The following is a 25,132-nucleotide window of genomic DNA, read 5'->3' as shown; positions in this document are numbered from 1 at the left end:
TGAGTCACTTCAAATCTGTACTGTGTTTTCCTTTCCATATTGTTTTTATTAGTTTGGCTCTTCAAGTTTAAAAAAATAAAAGCCTTGTAAAATGCTGCTGCATTTTAATGTATTCAGTTGTCCCCCCCACACACACACACACATAGGATCCCCCCTCAAAATAGCTTAAGCAAAGAGAAACATTATAAATTTACAACCCTACAAATTTTGACCTGCATCTAAATACTTAGCTAAGTCTGGAATCTCAATCTTCCACTTGACCCCCCCCCCCCCCTTTTTAAACAAATTGCAAATTGTGACCGCTCCACAGTTGTCAGTAGTTCTGGGTTTACATCATCTACCAGCTAACCAACAGAAAGAGAGCCACAAGTTGAGGGGGGACACTCCTGCGTTCTTCTAGGTTCTGATTTGCCTCATGTTCCTGGAATAAGACATGGACTTAGTGACTTGGGGCCCATGCTTTACCCTCACAGCCACAGAGAGAATGCCGAGCTACCCAAAGGGGAGAGAGACTTGTGCTGAGAGCACCAGTCATTGCTTCACAGAACTCTGGAGGTTCTTTGTATGTGGGAAAGTGAGAGCTCAGCTGTGCCACGATTGTCTTCAGATCACACGTCTGCTCTGCCAGTAAAAAGGTTTCAGAATCAGATTCACGTGTGGATTGGTTTTGAGCAAGATGATTATGTACATGAGGAAATTTCCTTTTCTCTCCCCCTTTTATTTTATTTTTTTTGAGGGATTAATGGTTTACAGTGCATAGTTATTGGCACATGTGTGAAATTTCTTAGTTTCCTCCACTGTCTGGCACTGGTGGGCCAAAAAGCCCCCTCCGCCCACCCAGAGCCCTTTACTTTGGTGCAGTGAACATTTATTATTCTTTTTTTTCTTTTTCCCAACCTTCCATGAGTGATTTTCTGTCCTCTTTTTTACTTTTTATTGTAGTTTTTTTAATTGGAGAATTAATGTTTTATAGTCGACAGTAAATATAATAGTTTGTACATGCATAACATGAAAGTTTGTTATTCGTAAAGACAGGTGGTAGTATCGATGTTGTGAAGTTGTAGTTGGGGATCTAGATCTGTCACATAGCTCACTTTATATACAGTAATAATTATTTCTTTGTAGGATTATTTATATGACCATATTCTGTAATCATCTGAAACACAGCAAGCACAGCGTTTCAGATTTCAAGGAAACACTAAAATGTTAAAACATTGTTTCTGGGGCTGAAGAGATAGTCCCAGGTTCAATCCCCAGCACCACCATAAGCCAGAACTGAGCAATTGCGCATACACACACACACACACACACACACACACACACACACACACACACACACACACACACACACACACACACACACACCCACCCACCCATATCGTTTCTGAATGCAAAGTGCCTGTGGACAGTTTACAGAGATAGGGAATTAGTTCTATAGTTGAGGACTCTCTAGATTGAGACTCATTTTAAAAGACAGTGATGTGAGAGTATTGATGCCGTGAATATGAGCAAGCATCCCTGTGCTGCAATGTCAGGTCGGTGTTCTGGGCTGGACGTTGTAGGTGAGGTGCCAGTGCTGTGGTGCAGACAGTGCGCCCGAGGCTCAGCTCCTTGTACCCCTGTGCTCAGAACTGAACCTGGTGCTCTGGTCTCAGGAAAGCAAGTAAATGAAGACAAGGGAAAGATGTTAGTAATCTATACTGTTAAGTTTGTGGTTTTGAAGAGATGAATCATGCACAGGAGATTTATAAAAAGCTGCTTTGTACACTTACATAAAGGTTTGCTTACTGTCACCAGTATTATTGCTGGTTGCCTGCTTGACAAATACACTTCTCCCAGTGGTGATTTCCCCTTTTTATTTCAAAATAGATACATAGAGAAATTGGGAGTGGGGTTGAGGGAGAGAGATTCCTACAGTACTGCCTCACCACTTATTAATCCTCTGCCCTGCAGGTGAGGACTGGGGACTTGAACCTGGGTCCTTGTACCTAGTAATACTTGTGCTCTATTAGATGCACCACTGCCTGGCTTAGAAATAAACAACTTATTAATGATATGTCAGCCAAATACAAATTTCAAAAGCAAATGACAACATATCAGCATCAGTTTAATTGTAACAAAAGAGTAACTTTAGATCAAGATCTCATTTTAGATGCACCTGAGTACGCTTTACAATGGGGACTTTGCAATCAGTAACTTGCTCTTAACATTGAAAGATATTAAACAAAAGTTGAAAGAAAAATTGCTAGGAAATCAACAGTAATAGGAATTTTATGTTGTTATTGCCACTATCCTGGGCTTTTTCAGACAGAAAAAGAGGGAGAGAGAGAGAGAGGGCGAGAGAGAGAGGGAGAGACAGACAGACAAAAGGAGAGAGACAGACAGATTATAACACTGACTCTTTCCCCAGTGCAGTGAGGGCCAGGCTGAGGCTGGGTCATATACATAGTAAACCAACAATTTCCCTGTGAGTTAGCTCGCCATCTCAGAAACCATGTATGTAGGAAGGTAGAAAGTAAGAAAAGATAGAAATGACTTGAGTGACATAATAAAAATGTACTTTTTAATCCACAAAACATGTTCACATTCTGTTAGAAATACATAAATCTCATATGCTTATTACTGCTTAACCAAGCTAGAGATTTAAAAAATAATAATAATAACCAAATGGGCCAGGCAGTGAAGCGTCTGGTTGAGCACGCGCTTCAGTGCACAGAGACCCGAGATCAAGGCCCTGGCCCCACTGGCAAAAGGGGAGGCTTCCCAAAAAGGGAGACAGTGCTGCAGGAGTCTTGGTCAGTCCTGCTGTCTCCTCCTCCTCGTCCATTTCTCCCCCATTTATATCCAGTATATAAAATAAATATACAAGAGAGTCAGATAGTAGCACAGCGGGTTAAGCGCACATGGCACAAAGCGCAAGGACCAGCTGTGCTGTGTGTTCAAGCCTCCGGTTCCCCATTTGCAGGGGATTCGCTTCACAGGCGGTGAAGCAGGTCTGCAGGTGTCTATCTTTCTCTCCCCCTCATTGTCTCCCCATCTCTCTCCATTTCTCTCAGTCCTATCCAACAACAGTGACATCAATAACAATAATTATAACAATAAAACAAGGGCAGCAATAGGGAATAAATAAATAAATAAATACTTAAAAATACAAAATATTTAAGAAATCAAACCAAATTAATCATTTACACAAAATTTTGGTTCAGTGAGGAAGTCTGAATCTATATTAGGGATTATTAAATCATAACAAAGAATTAGAAATATGAAATATCAATTAGTGAATTAGTAAATAGTAATCCATTTGAACTAACAAGCCCAGACACTTAGTGTATGAGAATGCCAGTAAAATCAATACATCTCTTACAGATTTCATCAAAGCAAGTTAGAGAACAAAATCCACCTTAGCTCTAAGAGAAAACATGTAGAAATGACATCAGGACTACTCAGCTCTGTGTTGATGTGAGCCTTTCATTAGGAAAGGGTTGCTTATAATGAGTTATTTTCATAATGGCTTCCAAATGAAATACAGTGTTTGAAAGATCATCTAAGCATGAAAAGGTTTAAGAACCTTCAAGAGTATTTGTTGTAGAATGCATTTCAGGTGATGGCTATCAGTTATGTCGTCAAAAATTATCTGAATTAGTTCAGATGTTAGAGAGACATGTAAAGCTTTTCAGAAGAGCTTGTACCTTATACCTTAATCTGGTTAATGGCATTATGCTAGAAAACCAGCCGTACAATTGGAAATGCAGAGTATATCTGAGGGAGTGAGTAGTGAGAGGCCAAGAACGGTGGAGTTAGGCCGTCTTCTTGGGCTTTGGTAAGGAGCAAGCCCAGCGCTGCACATCCATTCTGCTGGCCACCTTTCTGGTCCTGATTTTATTTTCACGGGAGAGAGCAGCGGGAGAGACACCACACTGCTGCCCCACCTGCTCTTGTCTTTGATGCTCTCGTGTTAATGAGGACAGGCGGCAAGGATGGAAGGCAGGAACTTGCTGTGTAGTATGTGGTCAACTTGTTTCTTTTGGGGTAGACTCTGAGAAACCGTTAACATTAAAATTGATTGGCAATTTGATTAATCCTTTTGTAAGATTAAACGAAGCATGACATATAAAATCATAAGAGTAAAGAAATAAAAAGCTGACCACTGGTTGTTTTACAAAATGGTAGGAGCTGTACTCGAGTGAATAGTCACAGAAAATAATTGGCATTTTAAGGGATATCTCAGAGTCCAAATCCGGATTCGGACGCCTGAACAAATGTTTCCTGTGTGAGTGTAAGCTGCTTTGCCTTTCATTTTATGTGTCTGTGCATCCACACGTGTTTGTGTGTGTGTCTGTGCATATGCATCAGTTGGTGGGTGTGGGCAGCAGTTTCTGCCTTCACTTGGCTGTACCTTTCCCATACGCTGAGAATCCTTGCTTTTCTTCTTTCTAGTACTGTGCACATCACTGCTGTTTTGCTGTTTCTTTCAGTTTAGTGGGAAGATGGCAGGACAGAAAGGCACTCTACTTTGGAGCTGAAGTGCTGTGGTGAATCGAGTTCCATTGCTTAAGCGATGCTTAAGTGTTTGTACATCTGTAAATGGGTGTTACCAGTAACACCCACTTTCTGAGTATTGAATTATGTTTATGAAGGCGTTTAGAGCAACGTCAAGAGGACTTATTCAGCAGTAGTGGTGGTAGATGCTGCAAAAAAGGTTTTAGACTTAGGCATTGGAGGAGATAGTGAACATAATCCACAGAAACGTGTGTCAGTGTAAGAATCAAGAATATAGAAGCTTCAGTTTGGAGGAGCTGTGTTTAAGGGGCTTACATATCAAGCTGTGTGGAGAGACTCAGGGTTCAGAGTTAATGTGCAAGACTGGAGGCTGCAGTGCACCCACTTGACATGAAGAGGAGTTAGCAAAGATAAGCATTTTAGGTATGTCTGCATTTGGGGATAAGGAAGGAGACAGCCAGTAAAGGCGAAAAGCTACATAATTGATCTTGGAGAGAGGTAGGGAAATTTCATAAGTGACAAAACAGAACCAAAATGTGATTAGATAATTTGGTTGTTAAGCAAACACTAGTGATATTAAGAAACAAGTCTCACAGAAAAGAGACTTCTTGAGGTTTTGCTCAGATAGAGAGAGGGAGGCAGAGTCTGGGAGATCTGGAGAGAATATGTTTGGTATTTGAATTGTTGGCTTGTTTTGGATAAAGGGTAGAAGTTGTTTGAGCATATTGGGAGGAGACAGGTGGATAGAATAAAGGCAAATGCCAGAAAGGTGGTAGCTAATCGATCACTCATCCAATTAAACCTATGTAAATATAAAAAACATTTTTTTAAAATTTCTTTATTGGGGAATTAATGTTTTACATTCGACAGTAAATACAGTAGTTAAGGGGCTGGGTGGTGGTGCACCTGCTTGAGCCACATGTTACAATACAGTAGTTTGTACATGCGTAACATTTCCCAGTTTTCCATATAACAATACAACCCCCACTAGGTCCTCTGCCATCCTTTTTGGATCTGTATTCTCACTCCCACCCACCCCAGAGTCTTTTACTTTGGTGCAATACACCAATTCCAGTTCAAGTTCTACTTATGTAAAAAACAATTTTGTAAAATAACAGGAATGAAAAGATTTTAAAATGAAAAAAGTGAGTTGGGAAATACTGATTGTGATGGGTCTAGACCTCCAATAAATCCCTCTCTCCAGGTTACTGGTCATTTCTATCAGGAACAACACAATAGACCCCTTTGTGGGCCCCCCATAGGACCTTGCCCTCAACTTGGATCAACAATGGTAGAGAATGTTCCATCCTCCGAAGGGAGGCTGGACAATATACTTTATTCTACACTTGAGGAAGATGGATGCTGATATTGGGGTAGCTTGGAATGTTCCTACCGATGACCACAGAATGTAAGCTCAGATCTACAGGGATGCAGACGTTACATAGGCTCCTAAGCTAATTATGGTCTCCAGACCAAATCAAATCGATGGGGTTTTACAGTCAACAATATATATATCCTTTTCCCATATTAGGGAGGTACTCTCTTCCCTGATCCAGCTTTCTGGTCCTTCTGCCAGCCATGACATCATCTCCCCAGACAATAAATTGGATCCACCTGCATATCAGATTTCAGACTCAGGGGAAAAAAGAAAACAAACAAAAACCCAGTATAGCCACAGGCCCTTTGGAATGTAACTGAAATATGCTAGCTATCTACAGTATGGAGGACCCCCAACTCTTCATCTGCACTATTCCAGCCTTTAGGTCCATGATTAGTCAACAGTTTGTTTGGCTTTATATGCTAACTCTCTTTTCAACCACCAGGCTCCAGATGCTAGCATGATGCCCACCAGACTTCCCTGGACAGACAACCCCACCAATGTGTCCTGGAGCCCTGCTTCCCCAGAATCCTTCCCCACTGGGGAAAGAGAGAGACAGACTGGGAGTATGAATCCACTTGTCAACACCCATGTTCAGTGGGGAAGCAGTTATAGAAGCCAGACTTTCCACCTTCTGCACCCCACAATGACTCTGGGTCCATACTCCCAGAGGGATAAAGAATAGGAAAGCTATCGGGAAGAGATGGGGTACAGAGTTCTGGTGGTGGGAATTGTGTGGAATTGTACCCCTCCTATCCTTGTTAATATTTACTTTTTTAAATAATTTTTTTTTAAATTAAAAAGGAAAACATTGATCAGTGAGAGTAGTGAGAACCAGACCGTCATTCTTGACATCTGTAGGCTGGGGATTGAACGTTGGATCTTAGACATTCGCAAATCCTGTGTTTTACCACTGTGCCTTGGGTTATTAAAAACAAGAAATGAGTTAGAATTGTGCTTCTCTCCAAGTTGTGCATAGCATACAACACTCGCCACAAAGGTGTTTATATCAAGAAAATGCTGGCATTTTCCTAGTAGAGTGGGAGGGGGTCTCCCAGGAATGGCGTCTGCAACACGAAAAAGTGCTCAGTGGTGGCAAAGGACTGACTTTGTCATAGTGTCGAGTTTATTAAGTGCAGAACAGAAGAAAGAACCACTAGACAGTGGGGGTGGAGAAGAGCTGGGACCAAGTCAGGTTAGTGGGAGTGTAGACTGGGGACTAGTGGGAGGAATAGTCCTCTGCGTCTTTCCTGCTGAACTGTTGTTAACTGGAAGGGTTGAAGATCTCATGGAACCTGTCAGGATGATGCTAAGGAGTGTGGTACCAAGTCAACTTGAAGAATGAAAGACGAGCTAAAATGAGAATTTTTTGAAGGGTACATTTGAGGAAAAAAATGTTAAAGAGAAGTTAATTTTCCTCATAATTATCATGGCAGGAGAAAACCACAAGTGTTGTAGACTGAGCTGTGCCTTTGGGATCTAGCTAAACACGGAGTTAGCGTGAAAGTTCTTGGATAGAGAAAAAACTCAATTTAGGTGAAAACTGGAAATTTGTGAGTTATTTCATCTTAATATCCAATGGTCTTTAGTGATTCATCTTTATGTATGTAAAAAAAACCCTAAACTTTAAGACATTTTTAAGTTGTATCTTCATTTTCCAAAAAAACAGGTAAAAATATGCACACATAATTTTTTGGTTTATAATTTTAGGAAATACAGATGTGCTATGAATTACATTGTTGATTTAATGTGACTATTTGAAGTCATTTCAAATTGTAGGTGACAGCACGATCCACTGTGTACTTAAATTTCAGTGAGTGTACATGTATGGATGTTGTGAGAGTCTAGTGGCCAGGACTCATTAAAGCCTGTGGCTCATACACATTTGGGCCTTCCAACTTTTTCATTTTTGTTAATCTGGACACATTAAATTTGAGGTGCTGGGGTATATATAACACGTGTATAGGTATAGCAAATTTGAGATACAGAAACATAATTATATGTAGTCTGATAGTAATCTATATCTGAATCGTGGTTTTGGCTCAGCTTGGATTTACACGTAACAACCAGTAGGTTCAGGGTTTTTGGGGATAAGAGGATAAGCTATGAGTGGGTTTGTGCCTGCAGCACTGCTAAGGTGCTTGTAAAGCTTCCCTCTGCAGGTGGGGATTGGGTCCTCGTACATGGTAACATTTGCATTCTATGGTGTATCACCAGCCAGCCTCAGATGCAGACCCTCCTTCCTTTGCTGCACATTTACCTACACCTTATTGGTAAAGGTTGACTAGGTATATAAACACCTGCACTGTAGATAATACTTAATCATTTACTATTTGAGAAAAACCTTAATGACTGCACATACACAAGTCTAGAGGAGAAAAGAAAATCGTTGCTCATTCCTTTGAAGCCAACAGAAAATGTCACAGCTTAGTCAGTTTTCTTTCTTTTTTTAAAAAAAAAATATTTATTTATTTATTCCCTTTTGTTGCCCTTGTTATTTTATTGTTGTAGTTATTGTTGTTGTTGGATAGGGCAGAGAGAAATGGAGAGAGGAGGGGAAGACAGAGAGAGAGAAAGACAGACACCTGCAGACCTGCTTCTCTGCCTGTGAGGTGACTCCCCTGCAGGTGGGGAGCTGGGGCTCAAACTGGGATTCTTATGCCCTCCTTGTACTTTGCGCCACCTGCGTTTAACCCGCTGCGCTACTGCCCGACTCCCGTCAGTTTTCTTACAGACTTCAGTTGATTTTAAAATGTGTAAATCTGGGGGCTGGCAGTAGCTCAGCGAGTTAAGTGCACATGGTGAGAAGTGCAAGGATCTGTGGAAGGATCCCGGTTCGAGCCCCAGCTCCCCACCTGCAGGAGGGTTGCTTCACAAGCAGTGAAGCAAGTCTGCAGGTAAGTGTATGTCTTTCTTTCCCCCTCTGTCTTCCCCTCCTCTCTCAATTTCTCTCTGACCAATGGGACAACAGTGACAGCAATGGCAAAATACAAGGACAAAGGCAACAAAATGGGAAAAATGGCCTCCAGGAGCAGTGGATTCGTATGCTGTGCAGGCACCGAGCCCCAGCAATAACCCTGGAGAGGAATAAAAAAAAGGTTAAATCTTAACTGATTTTTTTTTTTTGACTTGATAATACTTTCTCATGGTTCAAAAAAGTTTTTCTCGTATGTGCCCATCTCCCATCTGTTATCCCCTCAATCTGTTTTGCAGTTCTGTATTTTATCTTGATAAATATGGATGACAAGTTGTTTGCTGAAGTTTCATTAAATAACCTAGTGTATAAGAACTTAATTTGAAGAATGCAAGCAGGGGAGGACAGTCTAAGGAAAAGTGGTGGGTAAAAAACCAAAATGATAGTTATTGGGGGTGGGTGGGGACAATTCAAGTTTAAATATTTAAATAATTATTGACAAAACTGTAGAATAAGAGGGGTACTTTTCCACACAATTCCCACCACCACCAAAAGTTCTGTGCCCCACCCCGTCCATTGGAAGCTTTCCTATTCTTTTATTTTTAATTTATTTTTTTAATTTTACTTATAAAAAGGAAACACGTGACAAAAACCATAGGAGAAGAGGGCTACAACTCCTACCACCAGGACTCTGTATCCCAGCCCCTCCCCTGATAGCTCTTCTGTTCTTTACCCCTCTGAAAGTACGGACCCAAGGTCATTATGGGACACAAAAGGTGGAAGGTCTGGCTTCTGTAATTGCTTCCCCACTGAACATGACCGTTGGCAGGTTGACCCATACCCCCAGCCTGTCTCTCTCTTTCCCTAGTAGGGCAGAGCTCTGAGGAGGCGGGACTCCAGGACACATTGGTGGGGTTGCCTGTCCAGGGAGGTCTGGTTGGCATCATGCTAGCATCTGGAACCTGGTGGCTGAAAAGAGAGAGAGCATATAAATCCAAAATAGTTGTTGATTAATCATGAACCTAAAGGCTGGAATAGTTCAGATGAAGAGTTGGGGGGGGGGAGGGCGTGTCTCCATTTTGTAGGTAGATAGTAGTCCTATTTTAGTTATTTTTGGAAGAAATGAAAGAAATGCTAGAAACGTATATCCTTCCAAAACTGAACCAGGAAGAACTACAGAACCTAAATGCACCAATCACAAACAAAGAAATTGAAACGGTTATTAAGAATCTCCCCAACAACAAAAGTCCTGGACCAGATTGCTTTACAATGAATTCTACAAAACCTTCAGGAAACAGTTAATACCTATACTTCTAAAGCTCTTCCACAAGATTGAAGAAACTGGAACACTCCCTTCCACCTTCTGTGAAGCCAACATCACCCTGATACCAAAAGCAGAAGGGGACACAACAAAAAAGGAAAATTATAGACCAGTATCTCTGATGAACATAGATGCCAAAATATTAAACAAGATCCTGGCCAACCGGATACAGCAGTATATCAAAAAGATTGTTCATCACGACCAAATGGGATTTATCCCAGGAATGCAAGGCTGGTTCAACATAAGTCAATCAATGTCATTCACCACATCAATAAAAGCCAAACGAAAAACCGTATGATTATCTCAGTAGATGCAGAGAAAGCCTTTGACAAAATCCAACACCTATTCATGCTCAAAACACTATAAAAAATGGAATAGATGGGAAACTCCTCAAGATAGTGGAATCCATATATAGCAAACTTACAGCCAACATCTCTCAACAGAGAGAAGCTGAAAGCATTCCCCCTCAGATCGGGGACTAGACAGGGCTTTCCTGTTCTTTATCCCTCTGGGAGTATGGACCCAGCATCATCATCATGGGGTGCTGAAAGTGGGAGGTCTGGTTTGATGTTTTAAGGTTAAGTTTTGTAGCAGTTCTTCAAATTTATCCCATGTTACTAATCTCTAAAGGCATAGAACAAAAATTTCAGGTATTCCTCAATTGTATCTTAAATGTAGGTTCAAGTTTAGAATTTTTTTTTTATTTAGTCATTAATAACTTTTTGCAGTTTTAGCATGCTTCTGGTGTTTGATTCTCATGAGAATATTACAGGTATGGTATGTATTACTGTCTTCATTTTCTTCAGGAAATAAATTAGTTTGTATTTTGGCTGCCAGTTCTGTGGATTACAGATTGCATGATCGTTCTAGTATGATCAGATTCTTAAATCATGTTCTGAGCCCAATGACTTTTACCCATTTTTTGGACATTCAGTATATATTATCATGCTGACCTTAAGGAAATATTTATGAGTTGGTGTATTGCTCCAAAATAAAAGACTCTGGGCTGGGGGACAGTGTTCAGGTCCTGGAACATGATGGCAGAGGAGGACTGGGGTATGGGGGAGGGATAGAGTTTGAAAACTCAGAAATGTTACACATGGACCAACTACTATATTTTATTGTCGACTGTAAACCATTAATCCCCCCCAATAAAGGAAAGGAAAAAGAGAAATACGTATATGAGAATACTACAGTGAATCCATACATGCCTGCCATTCAGCATTATCTGCTCTTATATCCCATAGCTTACTTTATCCTTTTCCTAGAGGGAAGAGACACTCACACACAGTCTTCAAGACATTGGGAGACTTCAGTGATAATAGTCACTTCAAGAAAATTGCCTTAGATTACAAGTTAAATTCATGAATTCTTCTGTAGTAGAATTTCTAAATCGCCTTTTCTAAGTGCTACAGTGCCTCATTTAGTCATCATTAGTGAATGCATTGCTGTACACTGGGCTTTTTCCTTCAGAAAAGTCAGGGTCCTCATTTGAATACCATATGAATTGTACTTGTATATTTTTAGTATTTTGTTAAATTTTCCGTGTAAATTGTTCAGAAAACATTGTGTGCATGTGTGAAAGAGGATCACTCTGGCATATCTGTGCAGGCACTGAATTTAGGACCTTAAACGTGCAAGTCCTGCACACCCAGCTACCATGCCGGCTGTCCCTGGCACGGCCACTGTCCAAAGTAGTTTCTGTCTTCTGGCCTTGCAGTAAGGAGATGTATGTAGCTCAGGGACATCTGTGTGGCCCTCTGGCACAGAACTGTTGCATATATGTATATGTAAGTTACATATTTTTGTTTCCCACTTTTTGCTGCTGCTACTTCTTCTTTTTCAAGGCCCTATGCTATCATCTAGTTTACCAATAGCGATATATTTTTACCTGGAAGATAGATCACCAAGTTTGTGAGGAGTCGTGTGTTTGCTAACTGCCTGTACACCTTGTGGGTCCTCCAGATGAGGAGTGCAGGTGTTGCATAGAGGGCTTTGGGGTTTACAGTGACCTTCGCTCGTTGGGTTCAGGCCAGAGAATTCTTGTGAGTATTGACTAAATGAGGGTGCTGTGTTAATAGTATTCAAGGGAAAAACTACATTCTGGGAGAAAATGATCCTCTGTAGATGCTTTTCAGATTCTATTGTCTAGCTGTATTTCAGTATTAATACATAAAGTCAAATTTATAATGTATTTATGTTCTTCATTGGGTACGACCCAGTTGTCATGATAATATAGTGAATTAACTGCGATGGAACTTTTCTTTTGAATTTAGCTTTCCTTTTCTTTGTTTTTGTTTTTATTTTTTTGTTTTCTGTCTACCAGGGAGTAACTATTCCCAGTCAAAGGCGCTATGTGTATTATTATAGCTACCTGTTAAAGAATCATCTGGATTATAGACCAGTGGCACTATTGTTTCACAAGATGATGTTTGAAACTATTCCAATGTTCAGTGGCGGAACTTGCAGTAAGTGCTCTGAATTCTCACCTTTTCATGTATTGGAACATTTCTCTTAACTATATCTAGAAGTGTATATAAGAACCTTGAAAAAAAAAATCTACCCGCTTAAAATGTATACAAGAATGTTTAAAGAATGTATATACCTTTTAATTTTCTTTCCTTTGTTTTTACTTTTTTCCCCTTTCTTCTTGTTCTTTGCCCCCTCCCCCCTTGAACTAGAGCACTGCTCAACTTTGGCTGTTGGTGGTGCTGGGATATATAGCTGTGGCTCCGTGCACACAAGTCCTGGCATCACTACTTTACATCTCCCTGACCAGGAGTGTATTTCTGAAGTGTCCAAACAGATTCATTAGTTCAAGTGTTTAGTGCACTGAGCTAAGGAAACCAAAAGCAATGACTTAATGATTTTGAAGCTATGTTATATTTATAAGGAAAAAAATCTGCAAAGTATATAGCCTAAAATTCTGACCAGATGACAGAAACAAATAAGTAAATAAATGCTGTCTCATCAGTGATTCAGCTTGAGGGTGGCAGTGGAATTCATCGTTTTACCGCTTTGGGAGCAGGGCTTACTTGCTTTGTAGCCTCGAAAAGCTAGGTACTGACGCTGTGACAGGAACCACCAACAGGAAAGACAAAATGGTAAGGCATGGCAACAAAGCTGAGTATGCTGAAACAACTTAGGTAGACTCGAGCTGTCTTAGATCTGAGCTTCAGCCCTACTCACTAGTATACTGTATAACTCACTGGCCACATCATCTGTCTGTGTTTACTTAACAATAAATCAAGAAATTTTAAAGCCTGAAACTTTGTAGATAAGTATTTACTAGAGCCCATGTCATTGATATATGCCTCTAGTTTATTAATTTGTTAATAGTAAGTCTGCCCTAGTCATCCTGTTTACTATTTTTTTTTTCTCCGCTGTTCTTGGCCAGAGTTCTTAGTTCCACTAAAAAAGTTTTTGTTTGTGTTTTACCAGCCTGGCAGGCATGACTTGTGTATGGCACCGCCAGTTAATGGATTGTTGTTTCATTGAGAGGGGGTGGGGGTGGGGGTGGGAGAAACTGTGAGCTGATGACATGGCGCTTACATGCAGTGCCCAGATTCTGGCCTGGACCACATACATGGCAGAGTAGGCGGCCTCCAGTAAAGCTGTTTTTCTGGACCTCAGTAGGAACCTTGAGATTTGGGGCCTCTCACCTCCAAGTAGTTATGGTCAGAAAGCAGGCGGAAGTTTGTGAGAGACCATACCGTTCCTGCTTTGGTTCCCGCTGACTTCTTTTTAAAATTTTTGTCAGAGCACTGCTCAGCTCTCGTTCATGGTGGACCCAGAACTGAACCTGGGGTTCTTAAGCCACAGACATGGGAGTCATTTTGTATAACCATTATGTATTTTCCCAAAAAACAGAGTTTTTGATCAACTTCTACCTATCTTGGAAGTAACCAGTCATGTTTTCATATTCTAAAAGTATTTTTAAAATTTATTTAGAATAATTTTGTAGTTTCAAGGTGAATCCCATTTTCTTCTTTTACTAGCTCTGGCATTTCAGTGGCAGTTTGCAGTGTCTTGCTGGTTTTGGTTTTTTACTTCTTTTTAATTCACTGTGTTGCAGCAGTGATTTCCTGCACAGCTGCTATAGCCCATGTGTAGTTTCTTATCCTCACGACATGTGCCAGGACACCACTCTGTCACCCAGCTGACAACTTCTTCAGCCAAGGTGCTTTCCAACCACTTCTCCCCCTCCTAACCACCACCCCCGCCCCCAGCAGTGTTGGATTTATTGGGGTCATTCAGTATTAAGATTCTTCCTTCTCCCCTATCTCATGGAATTTGCTTCCTTCAAGTTCTTTTTTTAGCTTTGTTGTGGTTGTGGTGGTTGTCTTCCATCGAGAAAGGGCCACCACCAGAGTCTTATTCTCCTATTTTACCCAGTGGCAGGACTTGAACTGAGGACCTGGTCCTGGAAGGTATGTGCTTCACTGCTGAGTCACCTCTTGAGACCCGTATTCGGATTTGAAGCGTTGCTTCTTGAGACCACTGATAGAATCTCAGAAAGCTCTGTCTCTTTGTCAGACAGGGGTGACCATCTCAAAGTCTTTGATATGTTCTTATGGCAAGACTTCTATTCTAGGCCCCAGGCTGTTCATCAGAGCCTGCTGTGTCTTCTCTGGTGTCTGACTGATGCTTTTGTCATCACAGTACAGCTTGGTCAGTTCTGGTCTAGTTGCCGAGCAAAGCAGGAACGGCCGCATCTGGATTGACTTGGAAACATCACAGACTGACTGAGCAGAACAAGAGTGAGGAAGAGACTCAAGCTCTTCCTGCTAGTAGAGGCACCGGTGTAACTAGAACATTCTAGGGGAGAGAGAACACTCGCTTTTTCCAGAATGATTTTTTTCTACATTGGCCTGTAGCAAAAAGACGTCCTGTCTGTTCTGCTGTATCTGCCTGTATTTAATTGATCTTATTTTTTGTCTTCTTTTCTGAGTATTACACCTAAACTTCTATAATCATTGACTACTGAGAGGTCAAACTTTCTGTATCTCTAGTTGTCCTTTATGCACTGTGACTTGACACTGTGTTAAGTGACATCGTATGACTCAATATTTGGTAGTGGATCGGCAGTGTAAGTAGTACACAGTGGAGTGGAAAACTATGTTTACATTGTGACTGGCGGGTTTATTTAAAAGTTGGTGGAAGGTGTCAGATTGTTTCATGAAGGAAGTCCAGCTCCTCATTGGATATTGGAGCAAACACACAGTTTGGATTGGCACTAGAACCAAAGGAAGCACCACAGGCAGTAGGAGGCCTGGCTTGAAGCACAGCTGAAGGGACTGAACTAGACCAGAAATGTAGAAGCAGAGCAGAGTGGGGTGGAGTGTGGCTGCTAGAGGACTCTGGAAACACTAAGGTTGATCCAGTGAATGCTGCCCTGTCAGTGCCAGCTCCCAGCTCGGGGGCTGGCTGAGATGCCAGCACAGTTGTGTAAGAGGACCGCGAAGGAGCCAGGGCAGACTGGGATGGAGACCAGGGGTGTGCTTTACTTTAAGTCGATGCTATCAGACTAAATGGCACGGACATTTGAGTAGTTTTTTGCCATTTACATCTAGAGGTTTTTGTCAAAGTTTTGGACCTTGATGGGTTAATAATTCACAGAGAAAGGGACTTCAGATGTGGAGATGTGGATGCTGATGTTTTGAATTCAGGCGGAGATAACTTTCTATGAAGATGTACAGTGGGGACTTGGAGACATGACGTGGGGTCCTAGGTGAAGTGCAGCTCGTCCCTCAGTCAGCATCAGCAAGGGTGGAGCCCTTAACCTTCCATCCTCCATGGAAGCCTGCTGTGGACTGGAGGGTGGAGAGAGAGCTGGGGCAAGCTCAGTAATGGGACAGTAGTGGGGCCAGAAGAGGAGGGAAGCCGGTCGGCACTGAAAATAAAATGGCTTCCTTCAAAAAGTTGTCAGAGGTTCACAGCTGTTTTCTTACTTGGTTATTGTATTGATGTCCTTTCAGATTTGTCTGTTTACTAGAAAGAGAAAGAGGAGAGAGGAGCCAGGTTATCACTCTGACACTTGGAGTGCCAGGATCAAACTCCTGCCTGCTTGTCAGTCCAGCATTGCATCTGCCGGCGGCTCTCTCCCCAGGCTGCAGTTGGTTACTTCCTTTTTTTTTTTTTTTTTTGGCCTCTAGGGTTATTGCTGGGGCTCAGTGCCTGCACATGAGTCCACTGCTCCTGGAGGCCATTTTTTTCCCCTTTTGTTGGCCTTGTTTTATCATTGTTGTGGTTATTATTGTTGTTATGATGTCGTTGTTGGATAGGACAGAAATAGAGGGGGAGATAGAGGGAGAAAGATAGACACCTGCAGACCTGCTTCACCACCTGTGAAGCAACCCCCCTGCAGGTGGGGATCTGGGGCTTGAATCAGGATACTTTTTTGCGTGTCCTTGCGCTTGGTGCCATGTGCGCTTAACCTGCTGTGCTACCTCTCAGCTCCCTGATACTTCCAAAAAAGGAAAAACTTACAATATTCCATACATCTTAGAACATAAAACTGTTAAAAGATGTGGATTTTCTTTCAAGACTATTAATAAGCATACATCTGAGAACAGTCAACATGATTTTGCTTACTAGGTGTAGATCTTATCACTTTTTTATTATTTATTTATTTCCCTTTTGTTGCCCTTGTTTTTTATTATTGTAGTTATTACTGCTGTTTTTGATGTCATCGTTGTTGGATAGGACAGAGAGAAGCGGAGAGAGGAGGGGAAGACAGACAGGAAGAGAGAAAGATAGACACCTGCAGACCTGCTTCACTGCTTGTGAAGCGACTCCCCTGCTACAGGTGGGGAGCTGAGGGCTCGAACCGGGATCCTTATGCTGGTCCTTGGGCTTCGTGCCATGTGTGCTTAACCCACTGCGCTACTGCCCGACTCCCTAGATCTTGTCACTTTTAAGAACACAATTAAAGAATATATATCAGAATTGTGTCTAGAAGATAGTAAATCATACTGTTGGACAAAATAAGTTCATATCTAGATGTGTCACTTACACTAGAAAGCAAAGTATTTGCTGTTGTGATGTTTGGACACATTTCCACTTATTTTTTATCAAAACTCTTAGTAACACTGATTTGTAACTAGCACATGGAATGTTTACACAGTTTCAAAATTATTGAAGGGACACATTTTAGATGATGTTTACTTTATTTAAATCTGGCTTAGATGATTGGATTTTTAAAATCCTAAAATCAAGAATTATCAGATTACGAACTAATAGTGTTTGAGTTAATGAAATTAGAAGACATTTTCATCTTGATTTTTATCTGGATTGAAATCATACCTTGTTTATTTGCTTCTTCAAAAAAATGCTTCTCTGAAATTCTCAGTATCACTTTTAAGTTTTGGAAATGGCTGATTCTGTTTTGTTTTTGTTATATTTTATTTATTTCTATTTTATTGGCTAGAGGCAGACATCAAGAGGAAAAGAGATGAGAGAGAGAGAGAGAGAGAGAGAGCTGCAGCACTGCCTTTAACCCTTGTGAAGCTCTCGCCCTCAGGTGGAGACCAGGTCTTGAACCCAGGTTCAAATGTGCTTAACCAGGGGTGCCACCATCCCACTCAGTTCATTCTACATTGAATATAGTCAAATGTGCTTAACCAGGGGTGCCACCATCCCACTCAGTTCATTCTACATTGAATATAGTCAAGGAAGAGAGATTTCTGGACAGATGCTTATTGTTAGATCTCCCCTCATTCGAATTGTTTTTTCTCATGTTAAGTAACATACTACTTTTATCAAACGTGCTAACACTAATTTAGATACTACATAGTTCACTACATTGAAGTAAGTTTTTAGCTCATTTTAGTCATGCTGACACAGAATGTGAGACATTTTTCCTCATAATTGAGAATGCTGTCCTTTGGTGCTGATCATCATCAGATATTCAAACACATTTTTCGTGCAAGCTCATAATTTTATTTTGTTACTATCTTGTCACACTTTCTTCAAAACTTCTCTCTTCTAAAGATAATCACTTAGAACTCTTATTTTTGGACTCTTTGTTGTACTACAGTTAAACTAGGCAATCTCAAATGATTCAGGTAACTTAAACTACTGGCATTCTCAACATTTATATCTTAACTTTCTTTTTTTACCTTAACGAGAGCACTGCTGAGCTCTGACTTACAGTGGTGTGGGGGACTGGGCCTGGGGCTTTGCACCCTCAGGCATCAAAGTCTTTTTGCATAGGCATAGTGCTGTCTGCTCCACCCTGATACTGGTCATTTCTGAGCTAGGTGTATAGTAAAAAAAATGTTCTTTATTTTCTCTACCCCACTAATTTTTAGTTGCATTATTAATATAAAAAGCATTTTATACATTTTGGGAGATCACAATTTATCAGCTATTTTAAAATATCAAAACCAAAGTAGTTTTAATGAAAATCAACTATGTTTAAGGAGTAAGATTTAACTAATTTTTAAAAAAAAATTTTATTTATAAAATGGAAATATTGACAAGACCATAGGATAAGAGGGCTACATTTCCACACAATTCCCACCCCCAGAACTCCGTACCCCATCCCATCCCCTCCCCTGATAGTTTTCCTATTCTTTATCCTTCTGGGAGTATGGACCCAGGGTCACTGTGGGATGCAGAAGGTGGAAGGTCTGGCTTCTGTCATTGCTTCCCCACTGAACATGGGCGTTGGCAGGTGGATCCATACTCCCAGCCTGCCTCTCTCTATCCCTAGTGGGGCAGGGCTCTGGGATTTAACTGATTTTTTAAGTTTGTATCTGTTGGTCTGCCTGCTTCCCTCTTTCCCTCCCTCCCTCCCTCTCTCTCTCTCCCTCCCTCTCTCTCCCTCCCTCTCTCCCCTCCCTCCTTCCCTCCCTCCCTCCCTCTCTCCCTCCCTCTCTCTCCCCTCTTCCCCTCCCTCTATCCTTCTCTCCCTCTCTCCCTCCCTCCCTCCATCCCTCTCTCCCTCTCTCCCTCTCTCCCTCCCTCCCTCTCTCCCTCCCTCCCTCCCTCCTTCTCTCCCTCTCTCCCTCCCTCCTTCTCTCCCTCTCTCCCTCCCTCCCTCCTTCTCTCCCTCTCTCCCTCTCCCTCTCTCCCTTTCTCTCTCCCTCTCTGTCTCTCTCCCTCTCTCTCTCTCCCTCCCTCTCTCCCTCTGTCCTTCTCTCCCTCCCTCACTCCCTTCCTCCTTCTCTCCCTCCCTCCCTCTCTCCTGTCCTCCCTTCCATGCTTCCCTCACCCACCCATGCGTGCACCAGAGATTTTGTTGAGGTTCAGCGCCTGCAGGACTTTACCATTTCTGGTGGCCAGTTTTCCCCCTTTGCTTTCTTTTTGATACAGAGGGAGAGAGATGAGGAAGAGAGAGAGCTGCATCCCCATGTCACAGCTCATGAAGCTTGGCTCTGCAGGTGGGGACCAGAGACTTGAAGCCAGGTCCTCTTACCTGGCATTCTGTACTCTAGCTGGGCACCACTTGGACCTCTTCTGTTGTATTTCTTTGCAGATTCTTCAAATCTTTCTTCTTGCTTCATGGTAGTGATTTTATACTTTAACATCTTAAATATAAGCTGTAGTAAAATGAATGTTTGTGGATGTCTTAATAAATATTGAGGCTTGTGTATTTCTAGGCTTTTAAAAAAAATATATGAGACGAACTTTTAATATTATGTTAAAGGGGCAGGGCTGAAGAGGGTGTGTGTGACCTCTTAGGGAACAGGGTTTAGGAGGCCGCCCAGTTGAGCACACCTATTACCATGTGTAAGAACCAGGGTTCAAACCCCAGATATTCACCTGTGGGGCAGGGGGAGCATCAGAAGTGGTGAGGCAGCCCTACACGGGGTCTTTCTGTCTTCCTCTTTCTTGCCCTCTCTACTTTTCCTTCTCTGTATCAGAAAGTGTGTGTGTGTGTATTGCCAAATGCTAGGGATTTTTTGTTTGTTTTTTTCTTTTTTTATTAGGACAGAGAAATTGAGAGAGGAGGGGGAGAGAAAGATAAACACCTGCAGACCTGCTTCACTGCTTGTAAAGTGACCCTCCTGCAGATGGGGGGAGCCAGGGGCTTGAACCAGGATTCTTGTGCATAGCAATGTGTGCTTTTAATTGGGTTAACCACCACCACCCCCTTGAAATGGCAGTTTTTATTGTTTTATTTAATTTATTTATTTTTAGCAGAGCACTGTCCAGCTCTGACTTACAGTGTTGCTGGGGATTGAACCTGGGGCCTTTTGTCTCAGGCCTGAAAGTCCTTTTGCATAACCATTATGCTATCTTCCTAGACCAAATATCTGTTCTTACATTTACCATGTATGCAGTTCACAAACATGCCAGCTACTTTATCATCCAATAATTAAGATGATTTATCCAGTGACATTTTGGTCAGCAATGAGTCATGTGTTCACGTGCGTTATCTTCAAGTGTCTATCACTAGGTCCATGGCAGCTGTCATAACGTTGCTTGTTCTGTGCAGTACCAGTCACCTTATGCTTCCTGCGACTCTTCATGACTTCATTCCCCATGTCCTCGATCAGTCCCGCACTGTTTTGTCTGTCATGGTCCCAGTCATGCAGAATGCTAGGTGTGTGGCAGGCCATAGCATCTAGCTTCGTGTTAGTATCCTGTTGATATTTGTTCTTGGAAAAGTCAACTCAGGATTCCTTTCTCAGAGCAGATCCTCATTATTAAATGACACACAGCTATTGAGATGTCTAGCCTGGTTTTAATGTTAAATATTTGATGTGATTTTTCCAATAAGAGAGAGAATTGACTTTCATAGCAGTAGTAAGGCTTTCTGTGGAGGGCACAGTTAGGGACAGACTTCTGTTGACGTTTTTGCCCAAATTTACTCTCACCAATTTGCTTTAGTTCAAGACTACTGATGCAGAATTTCTACTTGTGTATATTGCTGATGTTAGTCATTTGAAATAGTTCTTGATTGCTCGAGGCATTTCCTGATAAATGATGCTACTATTATTTAACCATGCAGATCCTCAGTTTGTAGTCTGCCAGCTAAAAGTGAAGATATATTCCTCCACTTCAGGACCCACTCGACGGGAAGACAAGTTCATGTACTTTGAATTCCCTCAGCCGCTACCTGTGTGTGGTGACATCAAAGTAGAGTTCTTCCACAAGCAGAACAAGATGTTAAAAAAGGTTTGCACTTCACTTTCATTGAGAAAAATAAAAATAACCTCAGATTTTGCTTTTATGCCACTGTTAAGTAGAAATCATTCTGTGAGAAGAGGTTAAAAGATGCACTTTATGACTAACATCTAGTGCATTATATCATAACTGGGCTTCTACTGAGTCTACACAAGCTGTAGTGTAGACTTATGCCGACATTGATGGTGTGGTAATTGTATTAGGGACAAAGGCCTATATCTTTGTAATTTGGACTGAATTTTCCTTACCTGGGGCATGCAGATAAATTGTGTGAAGTGTTAAGAGTGCATATACACCCCATTCAGCGAACTGTAATTTCTTTCGAGAACTCGTAATTGACTGAGATGAGATGGCATTAATCTGTTTTTGAGTCTTATAGGTAAACACTGTTTTCTCTTATTAATGCCACCCCCCCTCCCCCCCGCATGAGCATGAGTCACTTTAGATCCAGCTTCATCACATTTATTATTTAGGTTTTTTTAGGGAGGGAAGGAGGAGATATGAGGTGGAAGGAATAAAGAATAGAATAAGTTACTATTTAAATATGTGGGCATAGAATGTTGATGAGATTTGAATCCTTACTAAGCTGTAGTCAAACTACAGGAGCTCGTTTTAAAGTCTTGGTTTGAAATACTAACTGAACATGTAGGTGAGAACTAGGAGTAGGAGAACTGCCTTGGATAGTGTTGCTCTTTTGCTAAATGTACGAGATTGCATATCATCAAGCAGTAATCGAATAATAGGTTTTTCTTTTAAGCAGAATTCAGGTAACTTGAAAATCACAAATTAGACTGATACTTTCATCTCTCCTCTATAAATGCACTAAATATATCTCAGTTGCTTTGAAAAATAATTTTTCGTAGCACAGCAGGTTAAGTGCATGTGGCACAAAGCGCAAGGACTGGCTAAGGATCCCGTTTCGAGCCCCGGCTCCCCACCTGCAGGGGGTTTACTTCACAAGCGCTGAAGCAGGTCTGCAGGTGTCTGTCTTTCTCTCCCCTTCTCTGTCTTCCCCTCCTCTCTCCATTTCTCTCTGTCCTATCCAACAGTGACTACAACAATAAAACAACTAGAGCAACAAAAGGGAATAAATAAATAAATAAATATTAAAAAATAATAATTTTTTAGTAATCCAGAAAAACTGGGCAAATATTTTAAAATTAAAATAAATAGTAAATTTTATTTCTTTAATTTTTTATGAAACTAGTACACATAAAATATTGCATTTTACTTTTCTCTGTATCTCTAGGAATGTGTTCTTACTGTAGTTCATATTTTTTATATACTACATTTAGACATGTAAATTGAAAATAGGGTTAAATGTTCTTAATATATTACTGTGTCTTATAATACTTGACCTATTTCGTTTGAAATTCCCTAGTAGAAATTTTTGCTGTGATTTCAACAAAAACAGGTTTAGTATAACTACTACATACACAATCCAAGTTTTGGAAATTTACATATTAGTCTTATTTGCTTACTCTGAGTGAAATATTATGCAACTAACAGTTACTAATTCAATGACTTTGCCAAAAGAATGACAGTTAATGAATATTTTTCAAAACTTAAGTGACATTGCTTTGCTAATATATTGATGAAAAGATACAAAATTCAACTAAATTTCTTGGAGGTAGGGACCAAAACTTGAAGATAAATTGGAACAAAAGATCTAAATGTCAGTTTAAGGCGGTAGGTGAGATGCCACAGGGTTGTTTACCAGTTAGAGTACGCGTAGCCCAGGGTCCAGTCCCAGCCCTGCAGGGGAGGAGTGCCGTGGTGCTGGGAAAGCTCAGATGTTGTGGTGCTTCTCCTTCTCTGCCTATCCGAAACAAGACGTCAGCGCAGAAGAGGCAAAATCATGTCTGCACAACACACTTGGCTGCAGAAAGTCGGCCTCAACGATATATAGACCCTTACTGGCTAAGTTCCTGTAATTGAGAGGAGAAGGAACATTTTCTGTATTCAAGAAAGATTTGAAAAGAAACGATGAAATTCTGCTTTGGTATTACTAGTAAGATGTGATTCTTATAAAAATAGACATTTTTTATAATAGCATTCAGAAGTAGTTGCGCGCCCCCCCCCCTCCATTTTATTATGGAAGTTTTCAAACATACATTGCATTGTGAGAAACTGGAAGCACTATAATGTTTGTTTTTCTAGAGCAAGTCAAAATGTATTTCCCTTTCTTCACTGAGTTGTACTCATCTTTCAAGAACTTCTTTACATAAATTTTGTAACCAGTAGTTTGTTGAAATAAAGGGAAAACTAAAGTCACTGTTGACTTTTAAAAATATACTCAACATTTTAAAACTAATATTACACTAGATAGATATTTTACTTAGCTTTAAAGCAAAAGTAAATTTATTTTGTAACTAGGATCAAATTTTTTGGCCTGAAATAAAAGAAAAATCATAGATGATTGAGGGCAACAGAGAATCCAGATTGCCAGATTTTTATTCAGTATATCAAGCTTGATTCAGTGTATCAAATGACATGTGGCTTGTTATTCAACTCTCGATAAATGCTAAGTACAGCAGACACTGCCTTTTACTTAGAAAAGAATTAAAATGACATGTCTTTTTTTTTTTTTTTTTTTAAAGGATAAAATGTTTCACTTTTGGGTAAACACATTCTTCATACCAGGACCAGAAGAAACCTCAGAAAAAGTAGAAAATGGAAGTCTGTGTGATCAAGAAATTGATAGTATTTGCAGTATAGAGCGCGCAGATAATGACAAGGAGTACTTAGTACTCACTCTAACAAAAAGTGATCTTGACAAAGCAAATAAAGATAAGGCCAATCGATACTTTTCTCCAAATTTTAAGGTCAGTGAATATTTTCTGATTTAGGGTGTGTGTCGTGTGTCTGGGTGTATGACTGATGGAGAATTTGCTTAATTTAGTGTTAAAGTTCTATGTTACTCAGAAACAGTGTCTGTGCAGTGGTAACCTAGATGCTTCTGATAAAATCCAGTGTGCACAGGCCCCCCCCCCCCCCTTTCCATTTTCATACCGTGTTTTTGTTGCTGTTGGGTCACATTGGAGAAAGGCTGAGGAGGAGAGATAATGGTCTGGACTAGCAGTGAGGGAGACACACACAGACCCAGCCAGCTGGGGATGGTTCACGCGGGACTGACGCTGTGCTTGGGTTCACTCTTGACCCTCCTTCACCCTCAGACTGGTCCTAGAAATAGGCTTGGTTGTGTCCCTCTTGCTGTCACTCCCAGCGGTCTTCGTTTTTCTGTGAGCTGCGAGGACCTATCTCCTGTATCCAGGCTCGCCACTCTGCTTCCTGCTCCCTGAAGTCTGCTCAGTCTCTGCTCTCCAGCTGCTCTTGTGCCCTTATCTTCCCACTCTTCTCCTTCTCTCTGCACCTCTCCACTCTCAGCCTTTCTTTTGTCCTTCATGTGACTATCCTATTCCCGTTTTAATTTCAGTCTCATGTGCTCTGAAAAGTCTTTTCTGATGATCTTCCTATTAGCCCTCCTTTTTAAAAAAATCATTTTTACTAGTTATTTAATACTGGTTTACAAGATTATGAGATTACAGATGTATAGTTGCAGACCACACACACCTCCAGGTTATTTCCCTTTTTAAAACTGTTTCTTCAGCTAACATGTCTTGAAATTATTTGCTTTAACTTTGTATCTGAGTATGTGTGTATATTTCTATTTGTTGTTGAGATTTTACAAGTTGGAAAATCTGATTTGTCAATATTCCCAAATGGTGTTTACCTTTTTTTCCTTCCCTCCTCCCTTTGTCTTACACTGCTAGATTTCCCCCTTACTCTTGACCATACTCTTCTCCTCTTTTCTCTTATTAGAGTTGTCTCTTTCTCTTAAGTTTCATTCCATTGTTTATTTTTTTATTTATTCCCTTTTGTT

The 25,132-nt window shown here is 40.9% G+C and overlaps 1 protein-coding gene across 3 annotated transcripts in view; it reads left to right on the top strand.

The window, feature by feature from the left end:
• Window positions 1–25,132, top strand: part of PTEN (phosphatase and tensin homolog) — a 106,090-nt gene that overhangs the window by 74,462 nt on the left and 6,496 nt on the right. For 2 of the 3 annotated variants that reach the window (XM_060187129.1, XM_060187180.1), the window contains exons 5-7: window positions 12,440–12,581; window positions 21,074–21,240; window positions 23,850–24,074. In XM_060187129.1, the coding sequence (XP_060043112.1) occupies window positions 12,440–12,581; window positions 21,074–21,240; window positions 23,850–24,074 (534 nt within the window). Of the gene's footprint in view, window positions 1–12,439; window positions 12,582–21,073; window positions 21,242–23,849; window positions 24,075–25,132 lie in introns of those variants that run through there. The other variant, XM_060187231.1, reaches the window with a different exon arrangement.

Source organism: Erinaceus europaeus, chromosome 1, assembly GCF_950295315.1.
Source record: "Erinaceus europaeus chromosome 1, mEriEur2.1, whole genome shotgun sequence".
NCBI classification, from domain to species: Eukaryota; Metazoa; Chordata; class Mammalia; order Eulipotyphla; family Erinaceidae; genus Erinaceus; species Erinaceus europaeus.
This window is presented reverse-complemented; position numbering and strand designations above follow the sequence as displayed.